The following is a 15,950-nucleotide window of genomic DNA, read 5'->3' on the forward strand; positions in this document are numbered from 1 at the left end:
CAAAAAAAAACCTAGGATAGTGAAAACTATTCTTAACAATAAAAGAACTTCTGGTGGAATCAACATCCCTGACCTCAAGCTGTACTATAGAGCAATGGGTTTTGTTTTGTTTTTATTAGATATTTTCTTTATTTACATTTCAAATGTTATCCGCTTTCCTGCCCCCCCCCTCTGAAGAACAGCCTCCTTCTATTCCCTCCCTCCTCCTTCTTCTCACCAACACACACACACTCCCCTCTTCTGGCCCTGGCATCCCCCCATACTGGAACATACAGCCTTCATAGGACAAAGGGCTTCTCCTCCCACTGATGTCCGACTAGGCCATTCTCTGCTTCACATGCAGCTGGAGCCATGAGTCCCACCATGTGTGCTCGTTGGTTGGTGATTTAGTCCCTGTGAACTCTAGGGTTACTGACTAGTTCATATTGTTGTTCCTCCTATGGGGCTGCAAAACCCTTCAGTTCCCTGGGTCCTTTCTCTAGCTTCTTCATTGGGGATCCTATGTTCAGTTCAATGGATGGCTGTGAAAATCCACTCTGTATTTGTGAGGCACTGGCAGAGCCTCTCAGGAGAGAGTTATATCAGAATTCTTAGTGTCTTTCCCTCCCCCTGCCAGTGCTGCCCTTTGCTTCTTTTTCTCCTTCTCAACCATCACTTTTTCTACTCTTAATATTTTCTGTGATAAGAAGTACAGTGTAGACTTTCCTAGGCTCTGTCTTGAATTCAGTTGTTGGCGCTTCTGTTTCCTTTTTGAGCATTCCATACATGTATACAAAAACATGATTATTCTTCTTCCCCAAATACCCACCTCAAAACTTTTTGTCTTTTATATTTTAGAACATGTAAGTCCATTTAACACTGCTTATATGTCATGAAAATAATATTCAGTCTTGTTTGTGGCTCTGCTATGAATCAAGTGCAACATTGGAGCTCTTAAACTTTTTTTTTTCATGGAACATAGAGAGGTTATAGGTGACAGGCCAAATGTGTTCATGACATGATAAGTTTATGTGTACATGACAAAATAAGTTTAGACTTATTTCAGATATGAATTTCTCTTCATAGACAACCTTTATGAGAACACTTCGAATATGTTGACTAGGGTTGAAGAAAAGCATCACTATAAAAATACGTTGGCATCCACATCCCTAAGTTATTGAGCCTCAATTTTTCAAAACACACAAATCAATTGACAAGCATTTTCTCTTTAAAAGATTCATTTATTTTTTATTGCTTGGTTAGCACCACCTGCATCCAGTTCCCATAGAGGTCAGAAGAGGGCAACTGATCCTTTGGAACTGAAGTTGCAAATGTTTGTGAACCACCAAGTGTATGCTGAGAATTGAACCTTTGTCCTCTTCAAGAACAACCAGTGCTTTTAACCTCTGAGCCATTTCTCCAGCCCCTGGTGTATATTTTCTTGATGTATTAATAATGGGTTTTTGTTCAATATGGTATTTAACAAGATGTTCATGGCCTTCTAGTCACAAACAGAATCACATTTGGACTCAAAAGACCAGAGCAGTACACATTTGGAGAAACAGTATTCTTCACAGCATGGTTAAATTCCCATATTGCAAACTCAGAAAGTAACAATTTTTAGAGTTTTCATATTCTAGGTGGCTATTGACAGGAACATAGGAGTAAGGAAGATACAGAAGGCTTGAAGAGTGACACAAGAGCAAAACTCGTCATCAGAAATTCTGATGCCACTTTGCTGACACTAGAATGATGCTGCAGACTCTATAGTTTTGGGTCTGGAGAAAGTGGTAAAGTGTAAGATTATAATCTTTAAAATGTAAATAAGGACTTCCATGCAATTCTCAATTCTGTTCACTAATAGCAGTGTGATATTCATTAGCTTATCAATCTTTCAGTGTCACCATTTTTCTAATAAATGCTGATTATTAAAACTACCTTCTTCATAGTTACCTTGAAAACAAATACACATACTGTATTTATGATTAATAGTGTGGTCAATGGTTATTGTGGTTGATGTAGTTGTTAAATCTATTTTAAAAAATAAAAGTGGTCAAAAGTTCAAAAGTAAACAAGTACAGAAGAAATAAGAAATCCCCATTTCACACATGAGTATCTTGAGTTTAGAGAACCTGAGTTAGGATACTGAACAAGTGAGTAGAGAAGAGAAAAGAAAGCTGAGGAGGAACAGAGAGAGAGAGAGAGAGAGAGAGAGAGAGAGAGAGAGAGAGAGAGAGAGAGAGAGAGAGAGAGAGAGAGAGAGAGAGAGAGAGAGAGAGAGAGAGAGAGAGAGAGAGAGAGCTTAAGAATTATCAATGAGAGGCAGCTGTCTAAGGGTTAGCTACTGGAGATGCCAGTTATCAAAGGGGGTAAACACTCCATATCTGGTGACATCGGGTCATGACCTGCACTTGTGGTGTCTTGAATGAAAATAACCCCACTGACTCATTATTGGAGGTGTGGCCTTGTTAGAGAAGTTGTGTCCTTGTGGATGAAGTGTGTCACTGGGGCAGGGAGGAACTGTGGGGAGTGAGTGGGTAGAGGACACTTTAGGTTTTAGACTCTCAAGCCAAGGCAAGTGTTACTCTCTTTTGCTGCCTGCCAGTCTGGAGGTAGAACTTTGCACTTGCTGTCTAAGACCACGTTTACCTTCATGCCCCATGCTTCCTGCCAGGATAACGATGGACTAACCCTCGGAACTGGAAACCAGCTCCAATGAAATGTTTTGTTTTACAAGATTTTCTGTGGTCATGGTGTCTCTTCAGAGCAATAAAACCCTAAGATAACACTCAAGACCTTTTCCTATTCAGTCTCTGAATACAAATCTCTCTGTTGTTCCTCCATTCTACAAATAGATGTAACATCCTGATTGTTGTTACTTAGCCATTATCTCTGCTTATATAGTTTATTTTTCTAATTAATTCCCATCTGCTGCTTCTTAAATATCTGCATACATTCATGATTTGCCTCATATTTTTCTTTTGCAGTAAAGTCTCTACTCACCTCTGAAATTAATCAGTGATTATCTTGAGTATTACAATAATCTCTGTGTTACAATTAGCATGTGTTGGTTTTTAAGTGGTCATTCTTTTGCCTTTTCTATCCCCTACTAAATTAGGAATTAGCTGTACTTTATTAAATCCCTTATTTTTTGTGTCTAACAGAGTTAGCCACACAGAACAAACTCAGAAAAGCGTGGTAGCCAATATTGTTTAACAATCTTGTGACTAGTTAATGAAAGAGTCTCCCTAGGGAGGAGAGGCCCTTGGTCTTGCCAAGATCATATGCCCCAGTACAGGGAAATGCCAGGGCCAGGAAGCAGGAGTGGGTGGGTTGGGGAGCAGGGTCGGGGGGGGGGGACAGGTTATAGGGAACTTTCAGGATAGTATTTGAAATGTAAATGAAGAAAATACATAATTAAAAAAAAAAAAACTCCTAACCGCCCTTTACCAATCAATGGCAGGTGTGCCATTGAAGGGCTCTGATAACCAATCAGCTCCTGGTAGTTGAAGCAATGCCCTTTTTTCTATTTAGATTCAATTTTCCCCTTGAACTCATCCTCTGTGCTCAGGATTTGTTGGTTTTTGTTTTCTTTGTTGATAACTGTAGCTTGTAAGAAATGTGGGCATGGTTTAATGAAGCATTTCACTGTTGGGATAAAAGAGTTTGCCATTTCAAGAAGATGAAAGGACATACTGGCTCTACTTGCAGGAGGAAAGGCTAGAAAACATTTAAAATTTTGAATTAATGGGTTACCCTATAGAAAAATGATCTGTCATAAACCAAACAGTGAAGGGGAAGAAGGGAAGAATTTCAATTCATACAATTTAAATGAAACATGACTTTTCAAGCAAATGAAGTTTCTTTTGGATTGCAGAAACTAAACAATATTTATATGTATAATTCAAGTATTATTTGCTTTAAATGGGCTTATTGGGAAATGTTATCATTTTTACTATTTTCTACAGAGAAAATATTTTCTCTGCCCACTGTGATGTGCAGAAGGAATCAGTATTGATACTAGCTGCTTGTAACAGTAGCAGTTTAGCCAATTTGCTAGTGTTTATCAGAAGCCATACTGTGGAGGGTGTGGAAGTCAACCTTGTGAAGGAATAAGTTGGATGGAGATTGAGCTTCCCCAGGCTCCTTCGACCCCTCAAAGTGTCCTGATCTGCCACACGTGGCATTAGATCTAAGATGGCTCCTGGAACACCTGCATGACAGCAAAAAGGAACCCCATCAAGTTGGTGGCTGCTTCCCCCATTCTTATGGAAGTCCTTACATGTGACAATACACCCCCCTCACACACACACACACACTCCTCCTGAGTTACTTCATTAGGCAGAGCTTTCTTTGGAGCTTAGTGATGGTGTGGTAAGATATGATTGATCAAGGATTTAGGGGCTTGGGATTGGCTCAAACACTGTGTATATGCTTATGGGCCAGGCAATAAACTTAGATCTGAACCCTGAGGCTGGAGTTGTATTTCCCAGGGATTCACCACATGACTCAGTTGCCTCTCGCCCCCATCTTTTATCCTATTCCTACATCTGCTGTCCAAATAGGACCCTCCAAAAGTCCTGTGTGATGAAGAGTGGGTGAGTGGACCTCTCCAAGAAAAGTGGGCCATACTAGCTTTCAGAGAAAATATGATCAATCGAAGGTCTTAAAAGGGATCTTGGAGAGGAGGTAGCTGACATGTTCTGAAAAGAAACTACCTTTTATGAGTAAGTTCTGGACTTACATCCATGGATGTTAGCAGGCAAATTTTGTGATGAGCATACCTGGGAAGGGGTAGCGGCACAGAAGAAGGAACTGCCTTTGCCCTTCTTCCTAGTAGTCTGGTTCATCCTGAGCTTCCTCTGCTGTTCTGTGTTAGATCCACAGTCCTTGCCTGTACTGCTAACAAGTTCTGGGGATGACTCTTCAGAAGGCATCCTCAAAAGGCTCAGTGGGTGCAGCTGCTTCCATAGATAAGGAGACAGCGAGCCAGAAAATATTGTCATCCCTGTAGATAAAGGTGGGGCTCTATTTGGCCCTAATCTGATAGACTTTGAAAAGGAGAGTGGAGGAAGGGGGTGGGGAAAGTCACCACCGCAGTACCTCTGGCTTGTAGCTAATAAGAATACATCTGAAACTAATGTACCTGAAACAACAGGCATGACCAGTTCTGCCACCCACCCCTACTCTCTGGGGGAGAGAAGGATGGGGAGTAAGCATTCAGGACACCTCTCCAATGATTCCTCTTTATGAGGCAAAACTGCATCCCTCATCAGAGGCACCTGTACCAGTAGTTCCAGTAGCGTTACACCCTCCTGTGCTATATCCCTCAGCAGCAGCACCTGTACCAGCATTCCCAGCAACCTTATGCCCTCCTGTGGGAAGTGATCCCCAACAGAGAACCTGGAACCTTACTCTAAGGAAGTGCTGAAAAATATAGGAAGGCAGTTCATGAAAATGGGCTATGCTCTCCTCTTGAGGAAGAGATGTTTGAATCCACAGCCACTATTCTGAATACCCCACAGGATTGGAAGACTATGAGATCTATATTATTGGGGGTGAATTTCTACAATGGAAGGTGGAATTTTATGATGGGGCTGAGATTCTCAGACAGGGTAACTTAGGTACACAAGAAGCCATCCCACCTGAAGCCTTGCAAGGAGAGGATAATTATAGCTCTCCTGCTGCTCAAATGTAGGGACCACCAAACTACTTTGATCAGGTCCATCTTTGTGCCATGCATGCAGTCAGGAAAGTTACTGAACATGCTAAGGTCCTGTTCAGAAGCCCAAAGCAAAAGCTCAATGAATATTTTGCAGATTTTACATATTGAGTCCAAGAGACTGTTGACTGTTGGGTAAGTCATCATGTGGCCACTGAAACTTTAGGTAAGGAGCTTATCTGGGAGGGGGCTACTACCAAGGCCTGTTAGGCTATTTCTCTTACCCACAGTGGGGAAAATAGAGGGCTCAATCAACTCAACCTGAGACAAATGGAATAGTTATGGAAATACAGAAAGTCTACAAGCTGCTTTGACCATGCTCCTAAAGGTAAGAGAGGAAGATAAGAAAATAAAAGGATGTTGGAGCTCTGGAGGCCAGGGACATTTTGCCAGACAATGTCCAAATAATGTGCAGGAAAAGAAAAAGACCCTCCCCCCGGCTTTGTCCTAAATGAAGAAAGGGGTTCCTTTGGGACAAGGATTGCCTATCAAACACATCAGGGATGAGCAATCTTTAAAAATCTTCCAGCAGGGCAAACCCAACCCCTCTAGCAAGGAGGAAACAAATTCCTAAAATATTAAGGACCATTCCATTGGTCATAATCAAGCCAGACTGAGACTCAAGCTAGAGAATACCATATTTGGAGGCAAAATTGACAAAGGAGCAGAGTGCACTTGCCTCTGAAAAGAAGAGTTACCTGCATTCTGGAAACAGCCCTGGGCCTCAAGTTAAGGACTGGGTCAGTCGGGCTGGATCAGGAAGAGGGGCTGGGTGCTCACCATGGCTGGACCAGGCACTGCCCACTTCCACATCCGGGGAATTCTCCTCCATCCAAGCCTGTCCCCTCCCCTCTTTTCCCTGTCTGGCCCCGCCACCTCCTCACCCCAAGGCAGCGCAGCAGGTCCACCTTAAACAGGTGGTCTGGGGTTTGGGGGGCAGAGCATCAGTGGCAGTGTGGCCATAAAGCTGAAGTACATGTTTCTTGCCTACTTCCTGGTATCAATTGCTGGCCTCCTCTCCATGTTGGTGCAATTTGGCTGGTCTTGTGACTGCCTCCCTCCACTGTGGGCAACAGCTGAGCAGCATCAGCAGAAGATTTTCCAGTTGCGAACTGATCTCTGTTGCCCACCCTCTGCCCCAGCCTAGCTCACTGAACCCAAGGCCCTGCCTACATCTATGTCCTTACCCTGCAAAGATCAGTGGCTTAGGGAAGGTGAACCAGACTGGGTCTGACCCAAGAGTAGAACAGAGCAACAAGGTACTGGACTGGCTCTGTAGCCAAAGGGGTGCTGGTGTGGGGAAGAAGGACCCACAGCTTTCAGGGTCCCAAGGAGTTGTGTAATTTGCTACAACCAGGAGCTCTTTAAGGAGATGCACTCAATAGAGTTCCAATTCTCCCTAACACTAACATGGACCTGTGACAAATACTATATTGAATTCACTTGGTATACTCTTCAGCACTCACCATTACCCCTTTTGTAGACAGAATATTTCTAACAGCCCTCTGGGTTAACACTGCTGAAATGTTACCCACTCCTAATTGTGATGTCCTTTACTCAGAATCTGCTTTCATGGGCATTTAACTCTCACCCTATGGCTCAGGTAGTTTTGCTAGCTCTCATGGGAAGTTGGAAAATCATTTCCTTAAACATATTTTTTCCCATCATTCCTATAATTAATATGCTCTATTTCCTTGCTAGTTATCTAAGGTTTTGTGAGAGTTGCTGTTCTTATCCCTCCACTCGGAATCCTGCCTGGCTATAGGAAGTGGCCACTTCAGAATCCATATCCCTCATTGTTAGGAGTTTCAGCTAGTATTATCCTGATAGACACCCTGGGGCCTTCCCTTTTCCAAGTCTCTGTCACACCCTAGATATGTCCCTCAGAAAACAGATAATAACAGAATTTATCCACAAATCCTTCAACCTATAATTTGTCCCGACTACAAGATGTGCAGGGACAAAGATAGAATAGAGATAGAGAAAATGGCCAACCAATGACTGTCCAAACTGAGACCCATCCAATGGGCAAGACCCAATCTCTGACACTATTAATGCTATTCTGTTATAGTTGTAAACAGTATTCTAGCATAACTGCCATCTGACAGGCCACACCCATCAGCTGACCAAAACAGATGCGGAGACCCACATCAAATATTAGATGGAGCTCAGGGAGTCTTGTGAGAGAGTCTGAGGGAAGTAGATGAATTGACACTATTAACTTGCATTTTTCCTGAAATTATTCATTTCTTTTCACACTCTAAGAAAATTACTTGTTTTTTGTTTGTTTGTTTGTTTTGTTTTGTTTCAGCAATGCTGTTCTTGTATCCACTAAACAATTTGATTACACTTTCCCCAATCTGCTTGGTCTTGACTCCATAAACAACTGGATTCATGGTAGGGGGCAGTAGCAGGTAGAGTTTAGTCACTGTGATGTGGATGTGATGGGGAATAGTGTGTCCTCCAAAACAATGAGTGAATAAAGTAAAAAGGGCAGGTACATAAGTGATCACAATAGCATCATATAACTGTCCCTAGTGACGCTATGCTGGTGCCTGGCAAACACAGAAGTGGATGCTCACAGTCAGCTATTGAATGGAACACAGGCCCCCCAATGGAGGAGCTAGAGAAAGTACCCAAGGAGCTAAAGAGGTCTGCAGTCCTATAGGTGGAACAACAATATGAACTAACCAGTACTCCCAGAGCTCGTACCTCTAGCTGCATATGTAGCAGAAGATTGCCTAGTGGGCCATCATTGGGAAGAGAGGCCCCTCGGTCTTGCAAACTTTATATGCCTCAGTACGGGGGAACACCAGGGCCAAGAAGTGGGAGTGAGTGGGTAGGGGAATGGTGGGGGAGGGAGAGTATAGGGGACTTTTAGGATAGCATTTGAAATGTAAATGAAGAAAATACCTAATAAAAATGTAAAAAAAATTGTCCATCTTGCTGAAAGCAATCTAAAGATTTAATGAAATCTCCATCAAAGTTACAACTCAATTTTTCATAGAGTTAGAAAGAATAATTCTCAAATTGATTTGGAATAACAAATAGCCCAGGATAGTGAAAACTATTTTCAAAAACAAAAGAACATCTGGGGGAATCATCATCCCTGACCTCATGTTATATTACAGAACTATAGTAATAATAATAAAAAAAACTGTATGATGTTGGCACTTACTAGATTTTAAACACTGGTGAAAACAAAGAAAAACAGTATTATCATTTTTCAGAAGGCCTTTAGGGACAGCAAACACAAGATCTGTACAGGTTCAAACCAAATCAAATCCTAGCACCAAGGAAAGGAAGTGGACCTAATTCCTATGCTTGGCCAGGATGCTATTTGCAACGTATACCGACTCTGAAAGGGAAAATCAATTTTCTCCAGCAGAATGTTATTAGGAATGTCGACCATACTGCAGGGTGGGCAGGCCCCATACCCAGTAGTAGATGGCAAACATAAAACAGACAACATATTTTTGGTTGTTTTGTTGGTATGTTTGTGGTGGTAGTGGTTGTTTGGGTATATATTTTTTTTTTATTTGGGTTTTGGTAGTTTTTATATTTGATTTTGTTATTTGGGAAGGGGGTGTTTTGGATGACCTGGGATGAGTTTCTGGAAAGAAAAAACATGACTAAAATATATTGTATGAAAAAATTAAATAAAAATAGAAAGAATAATATTAAAGTTATATGTTCTTCAATGTGTAGTTTCTAATAACTCTGATGATCATAAAAAATATTTCATTTCATTTTCTCATCAAAGGTTAATTTTACTACATTCTTATGACCTATGTACACATGTATATGCATTCACACACATGTACTCCTATTTCATAAAAGTTCTGAAAAAGTGAAAGAGACAGGGAAGGTGAGACACACTATCATATATATTGTAAAATGTTACACAAAAATGTTTTTTTATCTAGCTTGCTTATTCTGGGTTTATCAATTATTTAATGAATATATAAATTCACACATGTCTGCAAAATCACACATATTTGTTATCATGGGAACTTGACAATAGTGCATATATGCCTCCAGATATTTTATTGGTTAGATTTTCTCTGAAGCATTTTATTGTGCAGAGATTGATGCTGAATTAATTTGAAAAAAAAATTAAGTGATGTTGTCATTTAGGATAGTAATTATATAAGTCATTGTCATATTTGAAAAAAGAATAGAAATTGACATTTATAGATATACAAAAATTCATTAACACAATGTTTAGTTCTTAGATATCAAACTTTTTTTTTTCAAGACAGGGTTTCTCTGTATAGCCCTGACTGTCCCGGAACTCACTTTTTAGACCAGGCTGGCCTCAAATTCAGAAATCCACCTGCCTCTGTCTCCCAAGTGCTAAGATTAAAGGCATGCGCCACAGGTGCCCGGCGATAACAAACATTTTAACTGTCAGATTAATTGAATCTAAAAACCAATAAATCATACATGTGCACAAAATGTCCTTCTTCCAGATACAATCTTTTTAAAAAACTTTTCTTATCCTTTTTTGCATATATGCTTTATCCTATGTTTCCCTCACCATGTGACTCTTCTCAGTACACTGAAACATGGGAATACTGGACAGTCAGCTCTGCCTCCCTCAAACTAAATCACGTTTATAACTAATACAGTTAAGCATCTATATTTTATGTCTCAAGAGTGAGCAAATGAGTGTAATAATTCAAATACCATAGAAACCTGATGATATAACCTCCATAACAACACAAGTACATTTGATAAATCCACTTTTCATGGAGTTTAAAAGTTGAATACTCAGGGAAGAACAGAACTCTTGGACATTTGAAAAGAGAGAGTATTTATAAAGCTAACAAATATTAGAATTGCAATAGCCCACAAAATGTCAAAATATAGCTTGTCATATTCATATATATATATATATATACCTCAGCACTGAACCCATATTTTTTATATCAGCAACATGCTTGATCTAAGATTTTGTCTTTAAGAGAGAGGACAAAATTGTCCCAACTTACTGCAAGTTTGTCTTTTAAGCACAGAACAAGATTGACAATTAGCCTCCATGCATCATTTCATTACTTTTCTACTTATGTGTAATTCTGTACACACAAAAATATTTATACAGAATGAGTACACTGCATGTTAAATTCTACTTCTTATACTTTGGCAGAGCATTCCTTAAATTTCAAAGAATTCAGAACTTCTACAAATTAGATGTCTTAATGCTATTTCACTCATCTTCTATGAAATTTTTCTCCACTTTTTTCATGTCATAAGCAGTGTAAATGGTCATAATCTGCATTTGTTTTAGGTAAAACCCATTTTGTCTCCAACTAAAAACTTGATTATGCTTTCCCGAATCTGCTTGGTCTTGACTCCATAAACAATTGGGTTCATGGTAGGGGGCAGTAGCAGGTAGAGGTTAGCCACTATGATGTGGACATGGTGAGGAATAGTATGTCCTCCAAAACGATGAGTGAATAAAGTAAAAAGAGCAGGCACATAAGTGATCACAATAGCACAGATGTGAGATGTGCAGGTGCTGAAGGCCTTGTGACGAGCATCAGCAGAGGACAGGCTCACCACTGCTCTCAATATCATAGTGTAAGATACAGAGATACAGCAAATGTCAAACACACCAATCAATAGAGCAACCATGAGGCCATAGATTGCATTGGCCTTGGCATTGCCACAGGATACCTTGGCCACAGACATGTGGTCACAGTAAGTATGGGGGATAATAGTGCCTCTACAATAGGGCAAGCGCTTGGTGAGGAGAGTGAATGGAAAGATGAGCATTACACTCCTCAAGAGTGTAGCAAGACAAGCCTTGGCAATCACAGGGTTGGTGAGGATGGTAGCATAGCGTAGAGGATAGCAGATGGCTACATAGCGGTCTAGGGCCATGAGCATGAGCACACCAGACTCTGTTGCAGTAAACATGTGGACAAAGAACATCTGGACAAGGCAGGAATTAAATCCAATCTTCTTAAAATTGAACCAGAATATACACAGCATATTGGGCACTGTGGTTGTGCACAAGGTAACATCAGTGAAGGAAAGTAAGGCCAGGAAGTAGAACATGGGCCGGTGGAGAGCCTCCTCATGGCCAATGAGGTAGATAAGCCCACAGTTCCCCACCACAGCAATCATGTACATGAAGCAAAATGGCAGAGAGATCCAGACATGTGCATCTTCCAGCCCAGGAACACCATTCAGGATAAAGAATTCTGGGGTCAGGCTGGAGCTGTTGGCTCCAGACATAATGGCTGGCAGGATGAGAGCATTTTATACTCAGTAATAATATCAGTATCCTGGAAAAGAATATATATGAAGGGTAAGTAGAGAGCTTAGAAGAAGATAAATTATCCTCTTAAAATGAGAATTTTTTAAAAATTTGCAGGATTCTGTATAACTTTATAATCTATTTCCATTTTCCTGACTTTGTATATGATACTGACTTGTTGATTCAACAGTTTATTATTCAGCTTTCATTCTACAGTAATATAATAAATGTGTCAGGCTCAGAATGTTGAGATCATGAAAAAGGATGGTTTTATACAATGTACTGAGGCTATCACTAATGAGTATTCCAAGAATATAAGCAGTAATCATCATTATTATTGTGCATTCTATTTCTATGGCCTCCAAAAGATTAAAATTCATTCCTGTGTTTTACACACACACACACACACACACACACACACACAGAGAGAGAGAGAGAGAGAGAGAGAGAGAGAGAGAGAGAGAGAGAGCCCATTAAACCATTAAATCTGCAACAAAATCCATGGAAATCTTATAATATTTCCAGAAAGCCTGCTGTTACTAAAAGGTAACTAAGGTAGTGCCCTCTAGAATTTCTGTAAGAGAAATTTTCCATGTTTTTGCAATGTCTCTATCCCAATATTGCAGGAGGATACCAAAGCTGCATCATCAATAGGCCAGGATATTTGGAGAGATCTGAATTGTTGGGTCTGCATTCTGCTTTCAGTTTAGCTCTAATCAATAAATGCAGAAATCTGTACTGTCTCTCGATTCATAGTAACAAAATCTATCCACAAGACCCACCTCAGACAGAGACTCAAATGTTGCTCTTTCTTTGCTTTCCCCAGTACAGGGAATTTCATTCCAAATTTTCCATGCCATGTTTCTGGGCTAAACAGTGGTTTATGGTTATTTTTTCTAAGAAAACCCTAGCTTGTTAAAATTCTACTCTTCTAGCTCATATTAATAATACATATGAAAAGCATATATTATTATTATCTTGACAATTTGATTACCTTTGACATTATTGACAGCATCTTAGTTTGGGGAAGTATATAAATTAAGCAATTAGGCAAATTCTCATACATTAGGTAAATAATATTTGAGAGGAGGGTCCTCTATTCAAACCTTCATAACACAGACACATATTATGCCTTGATTGTGTAGATCAGAAAACACAGGTGCAGAGTAACAGCATTTAAGATGGCAAGGCAAAAATCACATGAAAGTTTGAATTTTCTACCATACATTCAATATTTGCATCTGTAATCATGAGTGACAGATCCTAATGCTGATGGGAAGTTTCAAAAGCTGAGTGTAATAGGTTTAATAAATCATGATGGTGGAAGAACAGGATTTTCAAATGCAAGACAGAGAAACCTTACCCTGAATAATCTCTTAGGACAGAGACAAGACAGGCATGAGAAGTGAGGAGAGTTATTCTCTCACTGAGGGAGCTCCCCACACAGTTAAGTGTCTGTGAGAAAGCTGTAGTCTCATCTGGGATTCCTTGTGAAGATGGCTGTATGGCTTGTGGTTGTGTGGGATTTTGCTTAGGAAGATTTTTGCAGAGGAACTTCCTTCAGCAAGTCTGGCCAATATCCTTACTATTCCAGTCTTGTTTTGTATTGCTTTCTACCTCCCCTCACATAGTACAGTTCTGCCGGATGCAAATGTGAGCTATTTATTAGTTAGGTAAAATAGCATATTTCCCTATTAATACAACCCTTGTCTGCCTGAACTTTATTGTTTCCAATGAGTTATCAAGTCATTTTACTCTTGTTTTACATCTATGGAAGCCTTTCTTCCTTTTTCTCCCAGGCTAATGGAAATGTATCATAGAGGTCAGTAGAACTTCTGTGATCTACATCTCTTGAGATTCTTTGTCTTAACTTTTTTCTCATTTTCTGCAAACAAGAGTCATTAGAAGTCACTCAAACTCACCTCAGTGCTAGGAGAGACCAGAGCACTCTCCATGCCCCAGAGCCTGAGCATGAGGGGTTGCAAACCCACCCTGCATTCCTGCATCGTTTTCAATGTTCTCCAGCCTGGAGAGTGTGCACTTGATTGGGTCTTTGTAGTTCAGTGTCTCAGAAGACTGTGGTTGGAGAGATGTCATCCTTTGGGACATCTGAGGTAATTTTGGCATCTATTTAATCCTCAAGCACAGGTGAAACTAGGAGAAAATTATACCTAAGTTGCACATTCTGTCTCAGGTGTAGATTCTGAAAGAATTTTGATAGGCGGAAATAACTATCTTTCATTTTATTTACCTTGTTAATAATCCAACCTCATGACAATGCAATACCCACTGTATATGAGTGTATATTTTAATATTTATACATGTATATTCACATGTATTTGATAGTTTTGAAAAAGGAAGATATGACAAAGGCATAATCAGATATAGTATATTAGTTGATATAGAAAAAATTTCTAATTTATGTTTTATATTTATTGATTAATTAATAAGACAGGCCTGATCTGCCACCCTGAGGTATGGGCCAGCTGTAGTTGCAACTCTAATGAACAAGCATGTAGTGGAGAGAAAGGAGAGAAAGGAGTTATTCAGCTTATGCACTATTAAGAGAAGCAGAACAAGAGACACATGGGCAATGATGAATAGCCTGATGTGAAAGGCCTGCCACTTGAGGCCATGGTGGTGTCTGGACCCTTGCTGCAGCTGAAGGTCCATATCTGAGTCTGTGGCACTTCAGCAGCAAGTGTCTGTATTGATCTATGTGACCCCTGCTACCACCAAATGCCACAAGAAAGTCCATGGTCTGGGTTCCCAACTGAGGCCATGTTGATATGCGTGCCAAGCTGAACTGGCCCAGCCAACCCCTCACAGCCATTGAAGGTGGCACCAGTGGTGATATGGGCTTGAGAGAGCTGGCTCTCCCCTTGTCTAATGAATTCTGGAGAGCCTACCCCAACCCATCACTTGGGCAGCATAAGAAAGCTGACCCTGGTGGCCTCAACACGGAACAGTTTACCCAGGTGCTTTGGGAACAGGAGAGAGCTGGTGAGCTAACCAACTCAGCTACCACCCTGGACCAGATCCATTGCTTTGAGCTCGTCTACCCCAACAACTACCCCACCTATACCTAGAAGCTGCTAGAACTGGTGAAGGGTATGCTCATGAAAAAACAAAGCTTCTGGATCTTCATGACTCAGGGCAATAGCAAGATATCCAAGATGAGTCTTGTTGAGGACCCAGTATTGATGGTGTAGCAGAAGCCGGAGGATTCTTAGCAGAACAGTCACTTATTACAATGAACATTTTCTAGGAAAGCTGTTTGGAAGACAGGAATAGTGTGTGATACACCGAGACACACTGCAGCTTCCACAGTGAGATTTTGTTTTGTTTTGTTTTGCTTTTTAATTTCATTTTCATTTTTGATTTATTTTGGTGAGAGATTACAAGAGTAGAGGATACATATGTAAGGACTGGGAAATGAGTGAAGTTGGGGTGCATGATGTGAAATTCACAAAGAATCAATAAACATTATGAATAAGATAATGAACACATGTGCTTACACTTATATGAATACTCAAAAGTATTAGTTTTGTTTATATTTGTGTCCCATACACCTATATGTTTCAGTTTCCTACTATCTCATTGAAAAATTAATACTAACGAGCTGGGGCACAAGGCCCTTCCGGTCCACTCGAGCACCGGGGTGCCTTGCCAGTAGAGTCTCCAGACACCCGCAAGGACCCACACAGGAATCCCCACGGGATCCTAAGACTTCTGGTGAGTGGAACACAACTTCTGCCAGGAGGCAGGTTCGAACACCAGATATCTGGGCACCTTCCCTGCAAAAAGAGAGCTCGCCTGCAGAGAATACTCTGACCACTAAAACTAAGGAGAAAGCTAGCCTCCCAGGTCTGCTGATAGAGGCTAACAGAGTCACCTGAGGAACAAGCTCTAACCAGAGACAACTATAACAGAGATTACCAGATGGCGAAAGGCAAACGTAAGAATCCTACTAACAGAAATCAA

At 40.6% G+C, this 15,950-nt stretch overlaps 1 protein-coding gene across 1 annotated transcript; it reads right to left on the reverse strand.

The window, feature by feature from the left end:
* Window positions 1-10,987: 10,987 nt before the first annotated feature.
* On the reverse strand, window positions 10,988-11,944 carry LOC110299009 (olfactory receptor 52N2-like). The gene has a single exon (XM_021168581.1). It carries the CDS (start codon window positions 11,942-11,944, stop codon window positions 10,988-10,990), a length of 957 nt encoding a protein of 318 aa, XP_021024240.1.
* Between the last annotated feature and the right edge of the window lie 4,006 nt (window positions 11,945-15,950).

Source organism: Mus caroli, chromosome 7, assembly GCF_900094665.2.
Source record: "Mus caroli chromosome 7, CAROLI_EIJ_v1.1, whole genome shotgun sequence".
Taxonomy (NCBI): Eukaryota; Metazoa; Chordata; class Mammalia; order Rodentia; family Muridae; genus Mus; species Mus caroli.

What these genes read in the sequence shown, in the direction of transcription:
- LOC110299009 (XM_021168581.1), bottom strand. Translation starts at nt 11,944, where the DNA reads ATGTCTGGAGCCAACAGCTCCAGCCTGACCCCAGAATTCTTTATCCTG.